The following is a 22,856-nucleotide window of genomic DNA, read 5'->3' as shown; positions in this document are numbered from 1 at the left end:
AATTCTCATGCATAGTATACTTGTGTGTTAAGTGTCTGTCCATGTGTGTATGTGACTCTGTGTTTATACGTGCATGTGTGTGTGTGCTGGTATGAAGTTATCTGCCATAATCCTAAAGAACCAGTAGCTGCAACACCTACCTAACGTCAGATCAAGACTGTCAGATCTGATCTAACTTCAAGATTCTGCCAAAAATGTACATAGACTTACAATGGAGCCACAGGCTTTAGACACATGTAGCGTAGGTGTAATGTTGGCGTAATGTCTGTCATTAAATTATGGTGCAGCAGTCACACAGCAGTGTGCATGTCACATTCACATAGAGTAGAGTGAAAAGGATGCCTGCATTACATCTACACCCGAATACATATATTTTGTAGGGAAGATTTTTGGTCTCATTCGCGCTGTTGGCTATGGAATTGTTATTTTTACAAAGTTGAATCAATGAACTGGTCCTGATTTGATTCACTACTGTTGGACAACCTGAAAGAATCAAGTTAGTTTAAAGGATCAGTTTCCCCACCACAAATTAACACTATATTTTTGTTGATATAGCTCTGAAAATATGGTGTAAATTTCTTTTCTTTCAACTTCCCCTCTGCATGAAGTGAGGTAGACTGTAGATCAATGGCTGGCCAGAGTCCGAGGTGGGAAAGTCAGCTGTTTAGGGATAATGAGAGCGCCCTTTCTCTATGCTTGGGACAAAAACAAGCCCCTAGCACTTGTTTACTCTTAAACTAATAGCCTGCAAATGAAGGGAAACTAAAAGCTTCTTTTTTAGCTGAAATGGCTCAAATAGGCCTAAACAGCCTACAAATTTGTTGTGTGTGTCTTCTTTGATGAAGCTAAATCACATTTGTTAGTAAGTCCATAGACTTACAGTGCACCAGTGTTGCAGGCTATGGCGCCAATCCCCAAATGAAAAGTTACGCACATTAGGCTGTAATACGTTCTTTACAACAACACGTGACCCAAAAGATCATTTCTCTATTCACTGATTGCTTTAGATTAGACCTAGGTAGCCTAGGTTACAGACATTCAGAAAGTAAGTGAAGGAACAGAGCCATTTATTGGTTGGACTTGCATCCTCTTCTTTGCCCAGCCTTTTTTTTTTACCTCAATAATCTTGAATTACTAGAATTACACCAAACAGCCATTACATTTTTGAAACTCAAACTGCATTTTTTATTGAAGTATTCCACAGAGAGAATGAAATGTACCTAGCCTATTGGCTTGATATTTCCAATAAGATGTCAAATGTCAAATTGGTAAAAACACAGCCTGACAAACCTGTCCTCTTAATTATCATGGGGATCAAACAAACAAAAATGGTTCTATATTGGGTTTAAACAAACATAGTGAGCACACTACTGGATAGGCTGCTATAGCGTCCATGCACTGGATCCTCGCAGTTGCTTTAGATTGCTTGCACTTGCTTAAGTAATATTGTGATAAAATTAAAACATCAGAAATTTCCCTCAGGGTTTTGACAAGCTTGGTGATCCATTCTCAAGTGTATTTCACAATTTGTGCACTGAGCCAGGAGTTATTTTCCCAAGGCAGGCAGGCATGCAGATGTGCAGACATTACTATGTAGATCATTATCAAAGAGGCGATATCCTCTATCGCATAAATGCATGAACGTATGTCAAGGGTAGCACAGACGCTCCAGGTAGGTGTTGTAGGTATTGGTTCTTGGAAATCAAACAACATATACGCTTGTGCATGTACATACAGGCGGGGATGTGTGTGTGAGGTGTGTGAGCGGGTGGGTTGGGGTTGTGGGTGCATTCATGCAGGCTGCCATGAAATTTAAATAAAAACAGACTTCATTTCTTATTAGATGGTTTTGGGTCATTCTTTTTGTGAACAATTTTTTATTATTTTGATGTCAAAGATAGCAAACTGTGTGTGTGTGTGTGTGTGTGTGCGTGTGCGTGCGTGCGTGCGTGTGTGTGTCAATTACGGTTAGTCAAGAAACTTTTATATTTAAATTTTTCACACATTGGGTCGATTGCCAAGCAGTATAGATGCACATAGTGTGCAATGATCTCTTTCTCTCTCTGTCTCTCTCCCTCTCTCACGTTCTCTCTCTCTCTCTCTCTCTCTCTCTCTCTCTCCCTCTCTGTCTCTTTGTCTCAGTCTCTCTCTATCTCACATACACACACAAGCAGGGAGACTCATTGTTCCACAGGAAATGCTCTCACCACACAGACTGCAGGCTTGTATACTCTAGATTTAACCTTATAATAGCGTCACCAGCATTTAACCAGCCGGCTTCCGTGTGCTTTATGTTGGAGCCCCATTACATTAACAAAATAGACTTTGACAAATGATGACTAGCCAGGCTCCCTTGGAAAAGCTCAGTAGTCCTATGGAGGGAGAGAGACTGAAAGCATGCAAGACAGAATATCAGGAGCATTTTTATAATTTTCTATCTGTGTCTTAATATTGACCGTTTCCTTAGGGCTTCCAACAAGCTAAGAGGTAGATTTGTTTGGCGTCGTTTGCCTTGAGGTCTTTGGGCTTACACACACTGAGAGGGCCAGAGGGAGAGCAGCTGCTGCCTCTGCTACTCGTAAAGATTGACACATATTTACTTGGATACACACGTGCATGCTATCTCACTCTCTCTCTCTCTCTCCCTCTCTCTCTCTTTCTGTTTCTCTCAAACACACACAAACATATACAAACACATGCACTAATACACACTTTTAGAGCAGAGGGGTGGGATGAGACTCCCTGTAATGGATGGTGCAGGTGTTAGGATGTTTCGATGTGGGAATTTCCGAAGCCCATGAAATATGCAGGCTATAATAGTAGGCCCAGTAGTAGCCTCAGCTTAACAACATGTGTCCAGGGAAAGGGGCTTTTACTGGCCAAGCTCCACACCTGCCCTGTAAATACTCCCTCACCCCTTCACTCGCCGATCACCCCGTTATATGGCGCTCCACCCAACTCATCCCATCTCTACGCTCACATTTCCCTTTAAATGACATGTTTTTCTTTGGTGAGTTAATAAGTGGGGTGGCTGGCACTGGCTTTGGTTGTTGGAATTCAAATGACTATTGGTCACATTCACAGGCCATACTTACAGTGAATCATTAAGCTACAGCTTGTAAAATTGGTAAAAAATAATAAAACATATTTCCTTTGGAGGATGTGTAGGCCAACCACTCTTGTAAGCTTTAGATTTTTGCAGTTTGAGGATAAGTGACCAATGATCATTTTATTTATCCTATAACATTTTCTCTAATCTCTCCATCTTTATCTGCCCTATAAAAATCAGAGAATGGGCCTGAACACCAGGCCCTGTGCTCAGCCCTGTCACTATCTCCCCAGTCCTTCTCATTTCATTAGGAATCACTCAACAGTTCATAGAAACATTCAATTACGCTCCAATGGTAATTAAATGTGCCTCAAATGAGTTCATTTAAATCATCTTCTTCATTTGGGCTTCATTCGGGTTTTTAATGCCTGGTGCTCAACACAGGGCTCAAATGAACATTAAGCGCCTCACCCACTGGGAGTGTTTGAAGGGCTATTTTCACAATCACAGTCAGATGACATTTTAACCAGCTTAGCAGTCGAACAATTGAGAAGACATCATTATTAGGAACAGATACATAAGTTGCAGACACACAAAGCCTTGATAAAAAAAAAAAGAGAAAGATAGAGGTAGATCCGAGAGAAGAAGGTGAGGCATGGTCAGAGATGACTCTGTTTGAGATAATTCTGTAGCCTTTGTGATTTGAATGTGGCGATTAGTCTTCTAGCCATAAGACCAAATGTGACATTACCTGTGATTACTTAGCTTACTACCTTAGATTAAGTCTGATTTGACATGCATAATAGGAATGATCTGAGAGGGGCCAAAACTCATCCACTCACGTTTCAGTGTGACAAACATAGGTCTGGCTTTGCTTTATAAAGGTTTTAGAATATAGGACAATAAAATACTTAAATGTCATTGAAAATCCTACAATTAGCAATGGTTGAAATTCAGGCTCAGCATACCCAGGTGACTGGATAATATGGGAAAGCTGAATATGAGCAGGCAAGGCCTATACTAAAACTTTGTCCTCTCTCTTTATCTTCTAATGGGGTTTCTCACACTAAATCACACATTGCAGGCAATGTGATGGACCACAGACATAGCAAGGTTTAGTTTTAATGGAGCCAGTGCACTACTCTAAAAGCCATATGCATTTGTGACTTTCTTTTCCAGATAGAACATAAGTAAAGTGTATTTGTGGAAAATAAACTTTTAAGCGCCTGTATTCTGTGTTAAAAGGTCCACCTCCCACCACAATGGCCCAACCCTGCACAGTCCAACATAATAAATGTAATAATTATGTCTTGGTGAAATAACTGTAAATCATTTAATGACCCTACAAGGCGAGAGTTATTTTTAAAAGGGGATTCATCAATATTCTCCAGGGGTACATGAAGAAAGGTCAGAAAATCTCTCATTAGGGTATGAGCATGCGCATGTGTATCCCTCTATGTGCATTTGTGTACGCATGCATGCATTTGGGAGTAGGTTTGTGTCATTGTGTCTGCTTATGTGTTTCTTTGTATTGGCTGATGTGTGGCTGATGAGTGTGTGTATTGCGATTGGAGCTAACTACAGTATCAAAAGAGCACTTGTGTATGAGAGAATGGGACCAAGCCCCTAGCCTCCTGAAAATCATCCACGCACACAAATACTGTATATATGCAAATATGCATCCATCTTGTATCATAGAGCAGTCACCTTGTATCCATCTGTCAAATAAAAAAACAACAGTTCTGTTTTGTCCTAGAAATATTGCTGTGTTTTTGTTTTCTGAAATATTGCTCTCTGCTAACAATGGACATTATCTGTGTCTGCCTTCTATCTTGTACATTCTATCTTCATAAAAGGCTATTTTTTTATTATTATTATTATTATTATTATTATTATTATTATTAAGTATTATTAACCAGAGGTGAACAGCACTGACTGTCTCTGTTGCAGCCAAGCAGCCAGGATAAGACTCAAGGCCCCCTTGATGGACTGTGTTGTAACCCTCCTAGAATTTCTGTGGCTCTTATCAAACTGTGGTCTGGTTTGACCAGACAGCCGTTGCTGCTGCATATCTTCTCTGAGTCAATGGCTGTATTGGCATATTTGACAAGCACAGATATAGTATTGTTCACAATGAAGAGATGGTCTCATTAAGCTCAGTGATTGACCATTTAAGAGATTAGGAATGAGTGGGAAGGCACTAGACAGAGATGGTAAAAACTGTATAAAAAAAATAAAAATTCTGTAAGTGTGATTTGCTTTTGATATGTGGTTAGGTATCATGTCAGGTGCTGTGTCATTTAGCGCGCGCGCACACACACACACACACACACACACACACACACAGTGTTAATGATAAAACACACAGAGGAGGTTGCATGAAAACAGTGAAGGCATCCAAAAGAGATAACCTGAAAGGCTGACTCACAGTCAGGAACAGAGATTGGCAATAGACCCTAGAAAGCTCTCCAACAGTTAATATATCATTAAGTTGCTCTACACATTAACCCTACACATGACAGTAAACCAATACATCATGTTCATGTGAATGTAATTATGGCTAATATGCAAGCCACTCTGCCATCTCTTGCGCAATATTGACCAGTCTCATTCGATTACTCTACCTTTGCATGTGCTATGCATTGAACAGTGTAGCCTACATTTTGCGGGCCAGAGCATTAATTAGCCACCATGTCATATTAAACTTGACAAATATTCAGTTGGAGGGGAAGGAGAATAATTATAAGTGATTAAACCTCAAAACCCCGTGTCACCCCTGACCATTTGACACAGACACAGTCATATAACATATCTGACTCTGCCGTTCACACCACTGTAACACATTCACTGGTTTACTGCTGGTCCCTCGCCATCTAGCCATTGTGTCAATGCCAGAACTGAAGCGAGCTCAGGGTCACGCAGCAGAGTTCCCAGTCACACAAAGCCCACTGCCTCTAGGCTACGAAATACTTTCCGCCAATGTCAGAGAGGCCATCCAAAATCCACCCCAGGCTATAGATCTGCTCTCCTCCTGACCTTGTTTTGTCTGGTCTGTCCTTTACCCACCCTTCTCAGCCTCTCCCTCCTTCTGACTAATGGATTAAGGTAATTATGACATGGCTGTGCCCACATTCTGTTGGCGGGGTGAAAATTGATATTCCAGCTTTGTTTCTCTCACTAAACTGTTGATGAAATTGTATTGCCCCAGAGCAAGAACAGCGCTTAGTGGTAGTAGAAACGTAACGCGGAGCTTGCGGTTCTGTCTTCTTCGTTTTGAAAGTTAATTCAGCGCTCAGACAAAGGCTTTGTGTTTGTGTGTGGAAAAAAAAAAAAGCGCCTATCAAATTAAAAGCTCTGTGTGTCTCAAGGTCCGATCTCTCACCTGTGTTGACTGTGTGGTTGCAGGTGCTATCACCTTTCAGGTATTCACCAGTGCCGACATGGATACAGTAATAGGTTCAGGTTAGGGGCGGTTTACAAAAGTGTTGGAATGCAAAGTGGCTGATTAGATGGCCTTATCAAGAGCCCTGTCTGGCTCTCACTGAACCACTGTTGGTTTAATTCACACTACCCCCCCCCCCCCCCACAGCCTAACAGACATACAGCAAACAACTCAGCGACCTCTGCTCTCTACACTCAGTCGCTCAACAGGAATGAGAGGAGTGCAGCCTCCGATACCAGCACTAATACTCTGTCTAGCAATCTAAATGGCACTATTATTGCTGTGTGTTCACGTTTAAGGATTCAATTTGTTTACATTTCAAAGTATTATTCTGCTAAGATTACTACAAGCTATTGACAAGTTCCTTGCATAACTCATCAGACTTAAAGGGAGTGAAGAGTTCCTAGCGTCCATTTCGTTGGATGTTTTATGTTGAATTGTTTTGTAAATTTTTGATCATGTACTTCCTATCACTTCTTCCTCTGATAGTTTCTGCTGTCTGGGATATTCCCGTTCAGAGTGTAACTTTGTCAAGATTGATTTTAAACTTGAATAAATCAGACTTCTTTGTAAGTTCTTTCCCTAAGTCTATACCACAAGGAATATTTACACTAGAACCTGTGTATCGGTAAGTTATTATAGACTAAAAAATGATCAGAGCAAAAGTCTCTGCCTGTCCAGTTTATGCCAATATGATGAAGAGTAGCTGGTGAGAAGTGGATCTGAAGCTGGTGCCCACAGCTGCCTATCTAAGTTTGCCAGACCATACAGTATGTTACAAAAAGAGATCAAGAAGAGATCTTGTAATAGTCCACATAAAAAAATCAAAGCTACATATGATACAGCCTAAAAACTTGATAATACAATTATGTGTTAATGTAAAATCATGCAGAATAGGCCTTTTTAAGCCTTGAATATGTTGGGGATATATCACCTATCAAAACTGCCACATATAATTGTTCAACAAGTTTTGATTAAGAGAGGATGTTCCAAGGGACCTTAAAGGTCGTTAGGGCAGCTCTAAGATTTTTTGACATTCTTGCCAATCAAAAAATTCAGTCAACTCCAGATAATAATACTGTCATTAGTCTGTCAGTCCAAAACTTGGCACAACAATTTCAAATACATTGTCAAGTTAAACACTAACATTATCATTTCTGTGCAATACACATTTTCAGACTAACCATATTCAGAATTTGGATTGCTGAGGCCTCTAAAGCTAATAGGACATAATCTGCAATTAACACAATCCTGCCACATTCGCCCCAGTGCTGTAACAGTCACATTATCCTAGGTGTTTGTAGTCTGGTACCAAATGGTTTCATGCGGTCCCTATGGTTTAAGAATTACCTCGGCATAATAAGTTGGACAAAAATCAAAAAATGGGAGTGACCCTTTAAATGATATAGTCAAATTTTACATCTTTCCCAGAAGCTCTCTTGCTCTTCCACTTCATCATTTAGGCTTATGGACTTCTTCCTTCCTGGTTTGATAAGGTCTCTTCACAGCGGCCCTATCCTCTCCATGTAGATCTCTCTCAGCTCTGCATCATCAATAACTTCAAAGGCACAAAAGCAGCTAAATTAGGTCCGCCACTTTCTTCTGTCATGACTAATGAGCTCTCCCTTCGTTTGTGTATTAGTCTCGCTCTGCTGTGGCCGTACCCCAGGGAATAGACCACTGCTGTGCCTTCCTATGAACAGGTAAGCCCAAACAGATGACAAGGCAACAGAATGGAAATAGAAACAATAGGATTCTATTTGAGTTTTGTTTGAGCCACAGAAACAATATGAATCCAAGCCTATTTTATTAACTTGCAAACACATGCATCCATGTACCTGCTTACTAGAATACTCAGTATCTGCTACTACTGATGTGTATTTTGTTAGCTCTGCCATTGAGTCTCTCATAAACAGACTGCTCACCTTACTTCTGATTGTGGTTACACTGACAATACTTTTGGTTACAGTAACATGAAAAGGCTTTTTTTATTAATTATTTTAAAACTTAAAAGTTAAATATTTCAACTCCAATTTCTTGTCAGTATGTTTGCGCACTCGCTGTAATGTGTGTGTTTCTGTATGTTCATTACACACACACACACACACACACAGACACACCTTGTTGCATATCTTGCTTTGGCAATTTCTGAAAATATTGTCAATTTCTATAAATACCAAAGAGAGAGAGAGAGAGAGAGAGAGAGAGAGAGTTTCCTCTCCATTAAAAGCAGAGGAAATGAAAGACAGTCTGACCTACAGTGCTGGGCGGCCATAGGGAAGTGTTGAACTCACTGAATGGTTATAAAAACATCAGGCTGATTGTCGGGATCATCTTCCACAGTGTTTGGCAGCTGGGACGTGACTGATTTGGCCTATCATTACATAGTGTGCACCCAGGAATCTAAAAATACACCGCGTCGCAATGATGAGATCATAGGCTTGGAGAGAGAGACAGAGAGACTATGATTATAGGCTTTTGTCACAGGAAAGAAATGACTATTTGTCAGCACCATGTCAAAAGAGGCCGCAGAAGAAATCAACACTCTGACTAGCCAGAGTGATCAGGCCTTAGTAAAGCTTACGTCACTCTTTTCCTAAACAAATTGCATTATTATTTCATAAGTAAACTGCTGTGTGTAATCAGTTAATTGCATTTTGCCATGGGGACACGGCGGGGAATTGTCATACTTGAGGATATACATCATATGCTAAGTAAATAATGTCCTCCTTGTAGGTGAGTCCAGGTTAACACATAGAAATTGATTGTCTGGATGTGTATTAGTTCTTCATCAGGGGCTTTGTCATAAGTTACACTGAAAGCCAGTTTAATAAAATTGCATGTGCCAATATTTCCTATGTCACACCCACAGTGAACTACGCTGTCTATTCAGTAAATGGATTAAATAAATATTTATCCAATGCATTACAAGGCTCCCTGCATCATCCGGTTGAATAAAAAGTGACCGATATTTAGTTGAACACACATCCTTTACCGTGTTGACAAATGATTCAAATGATTCATGTGGATAGCTGCGTGGACATAGATATGAAGCAGGAGTCTCCACACTGCCTCATGGCACTGTTGCACATGAGTCAATTAAAAGTAGAAGAACTCTGAACTGAGATAAAGTACAATGTACACGAGTGGTTTAATCTATGACTGTGCTGCAAGGCTGGGACTATTGCTTAGATAAAGTGATTTTATGGCTGTGGGACATAATATCAGTTTGGATGGAACACTCGGTTCACTGGCATTCACTTCAGCCTGATTTATATGGAGGGGATCATGATATAACAACATAACTTCTTCCAAACAATTTGTAAATTTCACTTTCTTACATAATTTATATGAAATTCACAAGGGAGCATGTGGGTCTGTTTTCCTTAATGAAGTAATGAGAGTAGACTGAAAGATACAGTTAATGTGTTTGTTTTGGAAAATGTAACTGCTTGGCTTCCTTTTTCAGCCTTCAGTTTTGTTTTTTGTTTTTTGTTAAAATGGCTTATTCTATTTAATGTTCTGAGTTTGTAGTAAAAGAATAGTGTTTGAATGTGTAAATCTTTAAAAGGTGCTCCCTATGTGGATAAACCCATGCGTTAATGTATCCAAAAGGTGGCACTGTTGAGTTTTAGAATGGTGCGCAAAGGTATGACCACTCTCTCCAATCCTCCTTTCAAATCTTTTGTCAAATTTCTCTGAAGTTACCATTCAAAATCATATGAGTATAGTCACCTGTGTTTTAGATAGTTATTAATTCTATGAAATAATATAAATTTGAAATATTGTCATTAAGTAGGTTGACTGATTCCTCTCAGAGATTCGAACAAAATTAATTATGCTGCATTAAAAATAACAATAATTAGATAAAACTACTAAGGAAAGTGTATCGGCAAACTGTTAAATGCTCGGAATACAGCCTGTCGAATTTATTTAGAAGCATGATCGGGCATGGCATGCTTTGTAGATGTGTTAACAAAAATATTAAACATTCATTAATGTATATCCTTTAGAAAATATTTACCATATATAAACGCGCAGCCCGAATAAAACATAATAGATTTCATGCGTTTTGAAGTTCTGTATGCAAGCTCACACTGATAATGAATTTAAAATTCATGCTTCAGTTGCGTGCACTGAAATAAAATTAAACTGAAATAAACAATTGGGCTACACAGTAACGGTGATTAAAATTATAGTCATAGTAGCCAAAGAGTTAAGAGGCTGTGTCCCAGCTGACAGTCAGCTGATAGCCTTTGACAGTTGAGAAAAGTTTTGTTTCTGTACTAATATGTTAATTAGCTCTCAGAGTGCGCGAGCCCATTGGCTCTTCGTCCGAGTCAATTCCCATTTCCAGCCTGACGTCAGGGCAGCTATAAAACTCTGCAATGCTTTTAAACTCATCTGCTGTGTGATCCCTCTAAAAAATCGCCCCACCAGTCAGCGGCATTTTACGTGCGAGGCTACATTTAGCCCCTTACCTTCGGCATTTCTCCCTCTCCGCTTGCGCAATGTATTCATGAAGAAACCGTAAAGTGTTAAATGTTTGAAATACAAAGCCGCCGAATTTCACATGCTGAAAAAGGACTCCGCTACTCGTGTGCACGGCACTGGTGTGTCTGTGCAATAGACTCTACAAAGAAAAACTACTCATACACGTCTGCAAGTCCGTCGCTGCAAAAAGGACGCTGAAAACCTAATTTTTCAGTTTCAAGACAAACGCTTAAAAAAATCAAACTGGCTCACGTCCTTCCCAACCAACCCAGTTTGACAGCTGCTCTTCACCCCATTTGGAGGACTGTCAGCAGCAAGAGGATGGCATCAGAGCTGGCAATGAGCAACTCCGACCTGCCCACCAGTCCCCTGGCCATGGAATATGTTAATGACTTCGATCTGATGAAGTTTGAAGTGAAAAAGGAGCCGGTGGAGCCCGATCGCAACATCAGCCAGTGCAGTCGCCTTATCGCCGGGGGATCCTTGTCTTCCACCCCGATGAGCACGCCTTGCAGCTCGGTGCCCCCTTCCCCAAGCTTCTCGGCGCCCAGTCCGGGCTCGGGGAGCGAGCAGAAGGCACACTTGGAGGATTTCTACTGGATGTCCGGTTATCAACAGCAGTTGAATCCAGAGGCGCTGGGCTTCAGCCCCGAAGACGCAGTCGAGGCGCTGATCAACAGCAGTCACCAGCTCCAGTCTTTCGATGGCTATGCCAGAGGGCAGCAGTTTGCTGGCGCAGCCGGAGCAGGAGGCACCGTGGCCGGGGAAGAGATGGGGTCCGCCGCGGCCGTGGTGTCGGCAGTTATCGCTGCCGCAGCAGCCCAGAACGGGGGGCCACACCACCACCACCATCACCACCACAGCAGCAGCCACCACCAGGCAGCAGGCATCCAGTCCAACGGCAATTCGGTTGCAAATCACCCACACATGCATTTGGATGACCGATTTTCAGACGAGCAGCTGGTAACCATGTCGGTGCGGGAGCTCAACCGGCAGCTACGGGGGGTCAGCAAGGAAGAAGTGATCAGATTGAAACAGAAGAGGAGGACCCTAAAGAACAGAGGCTATGCTCAATCCTGCCGGTACAAGCGGGTCCAGCAGCGGCACGTCCTGGAGGGAGAGAAGACGCAACTCATCCAGCAGGTCGACCACCTAAAGCAGGAGATCTCCAGGCTGGTCCGGGAGAGGGACGCGTACAAAGAAAAGTATGAGAAGCTCATCAGCAACGGCTTCAGAGAAAATGGATCCAGCAGTGACAACAACCCTTCATCCCCGGAGTTTTTCATGTGAGTCTCGACATTATCGTGAAAAAAGAATATCAGATGAGTTACTCACCCCCCCGCTTAAAAACGTTTTCATTATGAAACATTTTTTTTTCTTTTGGCGCATATGCCTTCTAGACCAAGAACTAATTTGTCAACTTTTTGATTTTTGTTTTTATTTTATACCTTTTTTTGAAAACCAAGGTTTGCTCAAGTCTGTCGACTGTTTTTAGATTTCGAGGGCTTGTCATCCGTGTTTTTCATTTTGGAGAGGCATATTCTGAAAACTTTCATCTACTTTTTGCTACCATACTCAATATATTATGCATAGCCTGTTTGTCAAGATTTTTTTTCATCGTTGTTCATTAGATTTGCAGTGTTTGAGTAAACTATGATTTTTGAAAGTTGATACAACTTTATGCTGCGGTATACGAAGTGTGCATGCAAGCACTAAGTATACTCCTTTGAAGTTCATCAACTTGCCCTTTTTCATCATTTTACTTTTAATTCAGTGTACAGATACCTGTCAAAACTGCATCCATCGACAATATGTTTTTTGGTCTTTTCCCTTTTCTTTTTTGTCTGCCAAACTTGGAGGACTGCGAGCCTGCCGTTTGACGCCACCTCATCTCATGCGTTTGCTTGCTATTGTGTTGAGCAACAAAAAGACTATATTCATTAGAAACAATATTCATTGTTTTTAAAAGAGATATGTTATTGAACTGCCCTGCATGCTGGACATGTATGGTTTTCTTTTTTGTGCTTGAAGATGTCCTTTTGTCGGATGACTCCAGCATGGCATTCATACTTCATTTATGGCCTCATCACTTTTTTGGGACAGCAACAAAAAAGTGACAGGACTTCCCACCCCTTGTAATCTATACAAGTGCATTTCAACTGTGTTGAAGTGCACCACCATCGGCTGTCATTAGGCTACAGTGAATGCACTAATGCATTCCTGATGGAAGTTGATCGGCGGGGATCCTGGTGCGAGGGGCAAGAAAAGACCTCAACTATTAAGGAATCACCAATCCCTTTCCTGGAAGCTTAGTCTGTTGCTTTAAGCGTACTGTTTATTTAAAAGATACTCCAGACATGTGCATTTGACAACTTTTGAATGAATTTTTAAGCGTAATTTAAGTGCAAAGTTTTATAATATGTAAGTTGTGGAAGATAACATGTGCTACAGGTTGATCTTAGATGCATATAGATTACGAGGATAATTAATGAGATTCCTACACAAAAGTGGTTTCTGGCATTGGTTCCGAGAAATTGGCACGGCTCCAATTTATACAATGAGCAGTATTGTGTAGTGCATAAACAGCGCTTTTGCAGCATGTGCCTCAAACAGAAGTTTGACAGCTATAGTAGGCTATTGGTCTTCGCCAAACATTTCATTATAGTATTTCAAAAACAAAGTATTACTGGAGAAGAAAATTCTGTTAGCCGAAGTCAAATTAAATTGCCATGCTTTTGGAAATGTATTTCTTGAACGAACTGAAGTATTTTGGACTGAAATGCACTAAAAGTCTCGCCTGTAAACATCTAGAACTTAATGAAAACTATATTCTCTACAACTCAAGCAGATACGTTTGGCATTTTGTTACGACGTAATCGTAACATTTTGATATTTTTATTATCAATTCAGGCAAGACTAGATTGTTTTGTCTCAAACGAACTCAATATATGCAAAGCAATAACAATATTATAATCAATAATGTCTGGACATTGTTAGACGGTCAGGGATTGACACCCTGCTTGTACAAAATGAGGGAGTATCATTCGCCAATAAATCTTTAAAATATGTTAATTAATCTTTCATCTATATATATATAAATATATATATATTTTGCTGTGCAAAATTATTTCACTCACTAACCATATGTGATGTTCATATGTGCTCGTTTTTTCATTTCATACAATTAAATGATATGCAATAAATGTATGTAATTGTCTTCAATAAGTTTCTTAGTTTTCTCTTGACTTGTCCACATCATTTTTGCTGTGATTGAATTATAATGTTGAAAGTAGAAGAGGGGGTCGAAACATGATGGAGCTTACTGCAATACATTTACTTTTATCAATGTCTGTTCACAGCAGCTGTTATTGCCGTTTTATCTATGTTTAAATAACAGTAGCCCAGTTAAATAACGAGCCATTCAGGACCGAAACGGATACAGGTTTTTAACAGTTATTTAAAATATAACCCAAAACAAAAAAAGTAAAATAGCAAAGCAATTGAGATGAAGACACTTTATCCATTTTTGACTCATAACATAAAGTGCTGCACGTAAAAATGTTGAGATAGCCTCCACGCCCGATGTTACATGAGGTGCTGAAACCACAAAAATAGATTAAGCAATACAGTGGCCTACATTTTTTTCAACAGTCATCTTATATCAGGCTATTGCCTGATACATGTTACATTTTTTTCTTCAAATCTTAAGTTCACTGTGAAACAAAAGTCATTTTCAGAACATGCCATTAATGACTCTAAAACTTAGACTGACACAGTTAATTTGTTGTCGTGCAGTAGGGTAATATTTTTATTTTTATTATTATTTCATATTCATTTCCATTGTCAATCATCTTTATGATCACAAAATCACAGTCTGTATAAAATACTTGGGTGCATGCATCACATCCTCACTTTTGACCATGCATGCAAAATATGATGATATTCCATGTGTTAGAATTTGTCTTTTTTAATTTTTACTGTAAAATTTGAACTGTGATAAGTTGTGTGTGTGTGTGTGTGTGTGTGTGTGTGTGCGTGTGTCTGCGATGCAGGTCTGTGAACTTGTTGCATACATGTATGAATGGTATGTTTGTATGAGTGACAGTGTGTGAACATATCTGTATTTACATGATGCGCACACATATGTATTAAGTGTGTGTGCATTCTTCTGTGGTTATGCACATTTGTGCCCTCCTTTTTACCCTTGTCATATTGTCTGCTGATGCGTGTGTGTGTGTGTGTGTGTGTGTCTGTCTGTGTCTGTCTGTCAGTATGTTTTTCTGACACTATGTGTGCCTTCTGTCATTTGCATGTCAGTATTAGGCTTCCCCAGTTTCACCCTACTTTATGGTGTTTGTCAGAAGGCCTGGAGGTTGACCTAGAACAGACCATGCTCTGGGACAGGGGGTGCAACGAGGGCACAGTCACGTCAGGCATGTGAGGGGGCGTTGGAGAAGGTGCCAATATAAGTCAGCCGCTGCGGTGGGCAGAGGAGGCTCAGCGCTGCTACATCCAAGATCGCTATTCAGCTGGTATTTAGTGACATCCTTTTGACTTCTTTCAGCGTAACTTTTTAAACCATATCGGTGCATTAACTGAAGATGCCCCTTTTTTGATGAACAAGAGGAAAAGTTCTGTGAACTTCTGGGACAGTGAAGAATCTGTGGGCATCTTGTTTCAGTGTTCCAGAACAATTTGTTTGCTGAAACAGGAAGATGAATGTGCCAAAATACACTTTGTATAAATGTTAAAGTTTTTGAGATTCTGTCTGACAGGTTCTGTCTGAATTTGTCAGCACCCTCAAAGATTTTTGTCCCTTTGCCATAGTTTGTGTGTGCATGTCTGTGCACACACACACACACACACACACACACACACATACACAGCAGAGGATATACACGAAAGGCTATCTTCACAGAAATTAACCACATTGTCAGTATGTTACAAAGCAGTAAGCGATCATAGCCTATCATTCTAGACTATGAATAGTGATCTTTATAGGTATAAATTGCACACGAGTTAAATTTACAAAAAGCCGTCTTCTCCACCATCTGCCAGTGATGATTTGCTACCCAGTTCGTCAGAGAGCCAGTCTTAACCCAACAGTTGTATCCCGCTCTGTTTTGTGTGATTTCCTCTGAGGTGCGTGCTGCTGCTGTGGTGGCTGATTTGCCCAGAGCGAGGGGAGAGACTGAGACAATAGTCGGGCTTGGGCTGAATTAAATGATTTTGCTGATGATTAATAGTGGTGCGGGCCACTGGCTCCTGCGATGTAGAGATGATAAATCGTGAGTGCAGCTCCGTGCAGCTGTGCCAGTGTTGGGTCTTAGCATGCACACACCATGCAATTTACAGCCAAGCCGCTCTCCTTCTTCCTCAATTTATCTAATTACATCCTTTTGATCTAAGCAATAGAGCTGCCATCTTTTGATATTTCATATTAGCCACAAAAATGTATTGAATGGCTTCAGGAAGGATAATTGTTTGCTTTTATACCCCTTTAAAGAACAGGTTTCTCTACTTGCCAATTCAAAGAGAACATTATTTTTTCTTTCCTTTGGAGTTATGCTTTTGTTCCTTAAACACCATGCATTTGTATGCTTGGGTTTTTTGATGTGTTTTCAGTGGTATGTAAAGAATGAGAATTCTGTTTCAGTGTGAGACCGCTCTGTTAGGGTCTTTAGCCTGTTTACTCAGATTGTTTCCTTATTGGGATAGATCAGTTAGACCTCTAATGTCCATTTACTAGAACTGAGAACGCACACACACCACGCAGACACACACACATACACCACATGCACTGTGCACACACACACACACACCCACGTTAACTGGCTCTGCATGGTTTTGCCTCAGCCCTTTGTTTCACAGGACGATATTCTAACATTGTATTTGCATTTTGTCATTTATATTTGATTAAATCAAATACTTGAGTCACCAAGCTAAATGACATTTGCGTGAAGACAGATTTAATTTGCGAAAGATGTTCCCCCCTCATATCAGTGGCAGCAGTGTACAGCGGTTATGTAAGTAATAAATCTATCCATCTTCCAGCGATGCACTCATATGGAGCGTTGCGCTATGCTGGTTGACAGAGCAGGATGCAGTGCGATGCTCACTCAAGGAGCAGCAAGCCAGGTGACAGATCCCAAAATAAAGGATGGTTGGGGGTCCTGATTCCTCCAGGCCTCTGATGGGTGCCGGGGGCCTGACAGGATCTGGGGTGCTGCTGTTTGTGTGTGCCTCTGCATCTTTTAACTTGCACCGTCCTGTGTGTGAGCTCAATTAGTGCCTGCGCAGATATGTGTGCTTGTATGTGTAGGTGTGTGTGTGTGTGTGTGTGTGTGAGTATGTGAGTGTGTGTTTGGACACGTGTGTCTGTCTGTCCCCTTTTGGAAGAAGAGTAGAGGTCAAAAGTTACAGCGCACAAGGCTGCTCTCAAAGTCGTTAGAGTAATCCTTGCCCTGGGGAGCTCATGCTCATTTCCTCTGCCCAGAGCCCACTGAATGAGATGTACATGTACATCCGACATGCTACGGTACACAGTAAATTCAAGTGTGCTCACTGCCAATTGTACACCCATTTCCTGTATTTCTTCATTGTCTTAGAGAGTAACACTCGCACAGCATACTTTTTTGTAACATAAGTGAATTACTGCAGGTTTAAAGAAAGTCTAATTGAATTGTTAAGGCAAACTCAACATACAGTAGATGTGTGTCTCGTGTGTGAGTGTCTGATTTGTGTGTGTGTATGTGTGTGTGAGAGAGTTGTATTATTAGGTAGTGTGCATAATATGACTTGTAACAGAGTAGATGGATAAATATTCTAGGTTTAACTATAGGTTTAGTATAGGTTTAAGTATACAAAACATGTTAATATACTTGCATATACTGAAGTGTGAAATTCATTCTTAAGACTTGTGGAATAGGGAAGAAATGGCACTTGGGCCCGATGTGTTTAGTCGCACATTGCCAGACATTTTTCTCTGTTGATCCCATTTGGCTGAACAGAGACAGGCTGGAGCCATTGTCAAGTGGGAATAAAGGCAAAAAAAGAAAGAAACGGCAACAAGACGGCATATGTATTAGGTTAACTAATCACAATACAGGGTCATGTTCAAAAACAGGGAGTTGATGGGCATTGTAGGGCCGCTGGTTTTATTCTCACAGCCACATCTTCGTTCAAGGATCAATTTGTGGGTGTTGCAAAGGCATGAGAATAAAACCAATAGCACTTCAATATCTGCCAACTCTGGCACAGAAGTATGATTCATTTTTCCCCCAATGAACACCCATCGAGTCAAACTAGGTGCTAAACTGGGCTGTCCGTTTCTTCAGTGTCAGTCCTGTGTTTATACTTTAGTGAGATTTTATTTTTTAACTTTATAACAAATAGGACAGTGAAGGTTCTTGATAGAAGGTGATACTTATGTTATTTCTAAAATTTGATTTCTCATCAGTACACGATACATGACGTTAAGCACATTCATTCATTCATTCATACATTCATTCATTCATTCATTCATTCATTTTCTCTATCCACTTAATCCTTTTCAGGGTCGCGTGGGTGGGGAGGTTGAGGGTTAAGTTGCCTCCCAAATGTCTTTAAGCGATTGAGATCACTTTTCTGAATATGAAAAGCATATCATAATTTTGTTTTAGTGTATAGACTACATTTCATAATGTAAAAATTTCCTATGTATTTTACAATTCAAGAACTCTTATTTATGAGTTTGGCTGTGAAAAACAGCCGCATTTACAGAGGACATGGTGGATGTGCAGAGAGGAGGAGCAGAGAGATAATGGGAGCAGTAGTCAGGTGTCTCAACACAACCAGGTGGCAGCCACATCTGCAGCGAGCCTGTCCACATTCACAGCGGATGCTGAGACAAAAAAGCACAATCTCTCACCTTACACCGTATATGAGAAGTACAGTAACGCTCTCTCCATCATCCATTAAATGGACATCAGGGATCAGTTAAGTTATACTTATTTTATCAAGGAATGCTTTGCTCATTTTACCCATTTTTAGGTGGCAGAAAGTCACAGAGTGCTTCAAATAGACATTTAGAGGATATGCGCGGTGTTGTCATTAGAGAGTTGTCCTTGAGAGAGTCTGGCTGCAGGTTATGTTGATAATGAGCTGGTCGGGACTTGCTGGGGTAATTTTATATGTCTGCAAATGGACCCAAAGCAAGCGATTGTGACTTAAATGAATCCAACACCATCTCCCACCAATCCCATTCCACAAAAGGTGGCAGTGGGTAAGAAAACTGTTTAAGAGATTGTATTCTTGCAAAGTGGCATCTGCTTTTCAATTTTCAACAAATAAATAAACAAACACACAAATGAACAAATAAATAAATAAATACATAAATAAGAGCAAATATAAATATGTGACATAGTTGTAGAATAACATTGTTGGAATCAATACATTTACTGTCTAAATAGCCTCATAAGTTGAAATATGCCTTTCTCTTTGCACAATATAGAGCTGCAACATGGGAGTGCACATGATACACATATCCAAGGAGGATGCAATCATTAAGTGGAGATCAATAGTAACCATCATTCAGCAAAGTTCTTTATGACATTGAGATTCTTTTCTTTTCTTTTTTCTTCTTTTAGCCCCTACAATATACTTAATTGGGTGGTGACAGTAGAGAAAGAAAGAGAATGAATGTATCACCATGTATCACACGGATCAAGACACAGATTCCTGCTCCACATCTCAAACAGGTGGTACGCACCTCAGTCCATGAAGCACGCCACTGACATCTTGATTTAACTCGATGCTTCTAGAATTTGTTAGTGCCGAAGAAGCCTTTTTTTTATTTTCTCAGCATAACTTCTCCCTTTTTCAGCGCAGTTAAGGGGCTGTTTGAGTTCCGTTCGAACGCAAGATCTCTGCATCACTCTGATAAAACTTTACGCTCAGTATGATTTAGATGCAACGACTTTATGTTCTGCTGTGGTCCCAACATCATCAGGCTGCATCACTGCTGTTTTCCTGCAGTTTGTATATGCTCTGTAAAACTGAGTTATGTGGCATTTATTTGAAAATCCAATAATTTAAGATTTCCTCCACTGCAGTGTAAGGGTAAAGTATTTCCACGACTGTCATTTTCCACTGCGTTTTAAAGGGACTCTGCTTGGCATTCGTGCACCGGGTGTGTGGTTATACTAATTTTATGTGACCTTTGTCAAACATGTTTTTGGTCAAACACACACACACACACACATTCACACACACACCAGTACCACGTCACCTCAATGTCATTGATCTCCCAACCAAGCAAGGTAACGTCTGTCCCTCCCTTTGCATCCCTCTTCATTTTCTTCTTCTGCAGTTCCTCAGCCTCTCGCTTGGCCTTTGTTGATGCTCTGTCCAGACTAAGCTAATGACAGTAGGGGTGTGGCTGGCTTCCCTACAGTCTCAACAATGTGAACACATCACTGTTTTCATGCTTTATCTGTTTGGTTGAATGTGTTCACTTGTGTTGTTCAGCACTGTATGTGGGGTGTGTGACTAACCATATGCAGACCTGCCTGGACCTACATACCTGTTTCTATATATACATATATACAGTACAGTATATATGTGTGTGTGTGTGTGTGTGTGGGTTTTGAGGCCAGGGCTTATGAGAGTGGCTTTTGTGTAGTAGCTGGGAAGACAGACATCGACATCCTCTTGATTTTGTTTGTTTGTATATCGGCACTTTGTTTATTTTTATGCAGTGTGAATTCTCTCCCTTTTAGGAAAATTAATCACATCATTTGATGAAATGATTAGGTATAAAAAACATGGTTTAAAACCATGTATTCTGCTTTTTCTCAATGACAACATACTGTATGCTTAGATACTTTAATTTTGTCTCTTGTGGTTACAGTGTTTTGATGCATGGGTTCTGCCCATAGAATCTATTTGCATGCAAATTTTTACATTTCCCTCCGCATCAGATGTTTTCTATGATACATGTATTTCACCAGACAGACAAGGTGCAAGAGAATCTTCACTCTCAGAGTGGATCTACTTGTTTCTGTGTGTGTACTGTATGTGATTGTGTGTGTGTGTGTGTGTGTGTGTGTCTGTTTGTGTGTCACTATGTGTGTGCATGTGCGTGTCTGAGTGGGTATGTGTGTGTAAAGAAAAGAGCGATAGAGAGTAACAGACGGAGAGAGACAGAGAAAGAGACACCATGTGTATTTGCCTTTATATGCATTTATCCATTCATATGTGTTTTGTCCAATGTTATTTATCCTCTCAGGTCATCCAGAAAATTCCTCCATCTGTGATTTCAGGCCCCGCTCCTCTGTGCCCTTGGCTCCCTGAGGTAAAAATCTTCTTTCTTAATATCTCTCTCTCTCTCTCTCTCTCTCTCTCCCTCTCTCTCTCACACACACACACACACACACACACACACACACTCTTTCTCTTTGTCTTCCCTGCTATTTCAACCTTACTTTATTTGTAACACAAGTGAACATAATAATAATAATAATGATAATAATAATAATAATAATAAATTAATCATCATTATTAATAGGCATTATCATTGCTAAACTGGTCCTGTTGTTGCTATTTTCATATTATAGCACTACACAATTAATTCACCATTAATTATTCATTAATATGATACCTCTAATTTGGAATAACTATGGAAGATACCGTCTCTATATATATTGTGTATTATCATAATATATTGAACATGTTTCTGAGGGTTCCATAATGGATATGTAATATATTTAGTCATTTACTATTCATATGTAGAAGAGAAAACACCTCGAACAATGTCTCTCTCCATCTCATCGTGAACCGTAACTCCACTCTGACATCTCTGCATTTTGTCACTTTATTTAAATCTGTGAAAAAAAAAAATGCAGAAGCGTCAAGAAGTTTTCCGTCTCCCTCGATCAACTGCAGTACCAACAGACAGTCGCCACTACTTCATATGCAAATTATACGTTCAGATTCTGTGCCTTTACTGTGGAGAAAAAAAGCAGAGAGTCTCGGACAACAGGGAAGGCAGAGTGAAAAACAAGCCTGCAACGCTCTGAAATCAATGCACAGAGACAGAGGGGAACCTGGGCAAATGTATATTGCAAAGCCAATTGTTCCTATAATGGTTCCACTGATTGTTCCATAGCAAACCCCATTGACGGGCTCGGTCATGACTCGTAAGAATGAGAGTAGGTCTGAGCTTGTGTTCATGACTTCCCACCGGAGTGGAGAAGACGTGTGTGTTTGTGTTTGTGTGTGTGTGTGTATGTGTGTGTGTGTGTGTGTGTGTATTTGTATCCAGTGTTATTTCCTTGATTGTTTCTAAGTGGGGCATGGGATCAGTAGCTGGCCTTGCTCCAGCTCCACTTAACTTCAGGAGGGGAAGCAGGACAAAAGCCGTCAGGGAAGACAAGGACAAATCATCTTTAGATGAAGTGTTTTAAGTGCTCTTATTCTCCTCCCGCGTCATCGCTGTGAATTAGGTGCCCTCTACTCACCGCTCAGGGGTGTAGAATATAAACAATGCCAAGGGAACGGATGTTAAACGAATGAAAGTGGAAAACCATGAGGGTGTCCATCTTAGTCAGCCTCGTAAATCTGCGTTCGCTTGCCATGCCTCTGTGTTACACTGACGTTGCGCTCTGACAACCTGCCAGCCGAGCTTAGAGGGGCTGCACGCGGTGCGGTCTGGTCGATCCTGTCCTTAGCGGTTTCAACCATGCCAGACGATGCAGTCAGAGCTGTGTCTTTGTTTTATGCAAATCCATGCATATGAGGAGGGGGGGAGGGCGATGAGCAGTCTGGCCACGTAGCTCCAGGAGGACAGGCTGAGTGATGGAGACGGAGAGCCAGGTCCCGGTGTCCTTGCCT

The 22,856-nt window shown here is 40.7% G+C and overlaps 1 protein-coding gene across 1 annotated transcript; it reads left to right on the top strand.

Annotated features, from left to right (window-relative positions):
• The first annotated feature begins 10,940 nt into the window (after positions 1-10,940).
• mafa (MAF bZIP transcription factor a) lies at positions 10,941-21,280 on the top strand. Its single transcript, XM_071529074.1, has 2 exons — positions 10,941-12,271; positions 21,253-21,280. The coding sequence occupies exons 1-2, from the start codon at positions 11,307-11,309 to the stop codon at positions 21,278-21,280; spliced, it is 993 nt and encodes a 330-aa protein (XP_071385175.1). The 5' UTR covers positions 10,941-11,306.
• Positions 21,281-22,856: the final 1,576 nt, after the last annotated feature.

Source organism: Centroberyx affinis, unplaced genomic scaffold (assembly GCF_046629955.1).
Source record: "Centroberyx affinis isolate AG114_WGS23_722 - 3 ecotype Tasmania unplaced genomic scaffold, CSIRO-AGI_Caff_v1 ptg000123l_1, whole genome shotgun sequence".
In the NCBI taxonomy this organism is placed as follows: domain Eukaryota; kingdom Metazoa; phylum Chordata; class Actinopteri; order Beryciformes; family Berycidae; genus Centroberyx; species Centroberyx affinis.
Note: the sequence above shows the minus strand (reverse complement) of the source record. Positions and strands in the feature narration are given on the sequence as shown.

Coding starts and splice junctions, on each gene's coding strand:
- mafa (XM_071529074.1), top strand. CDS start 11,307: ATGGCATCAGAGCTGGCAATGAGCAACTCCGACCTGCCCACCAGTCCC. Junction 12,272..21,252: donor TCATCCCCGGAGTTTTTCAT/GTGAGTCTCGAC, acceptor TTATCCTCTCAG/GTCATCCAGAAAATTCCTCC.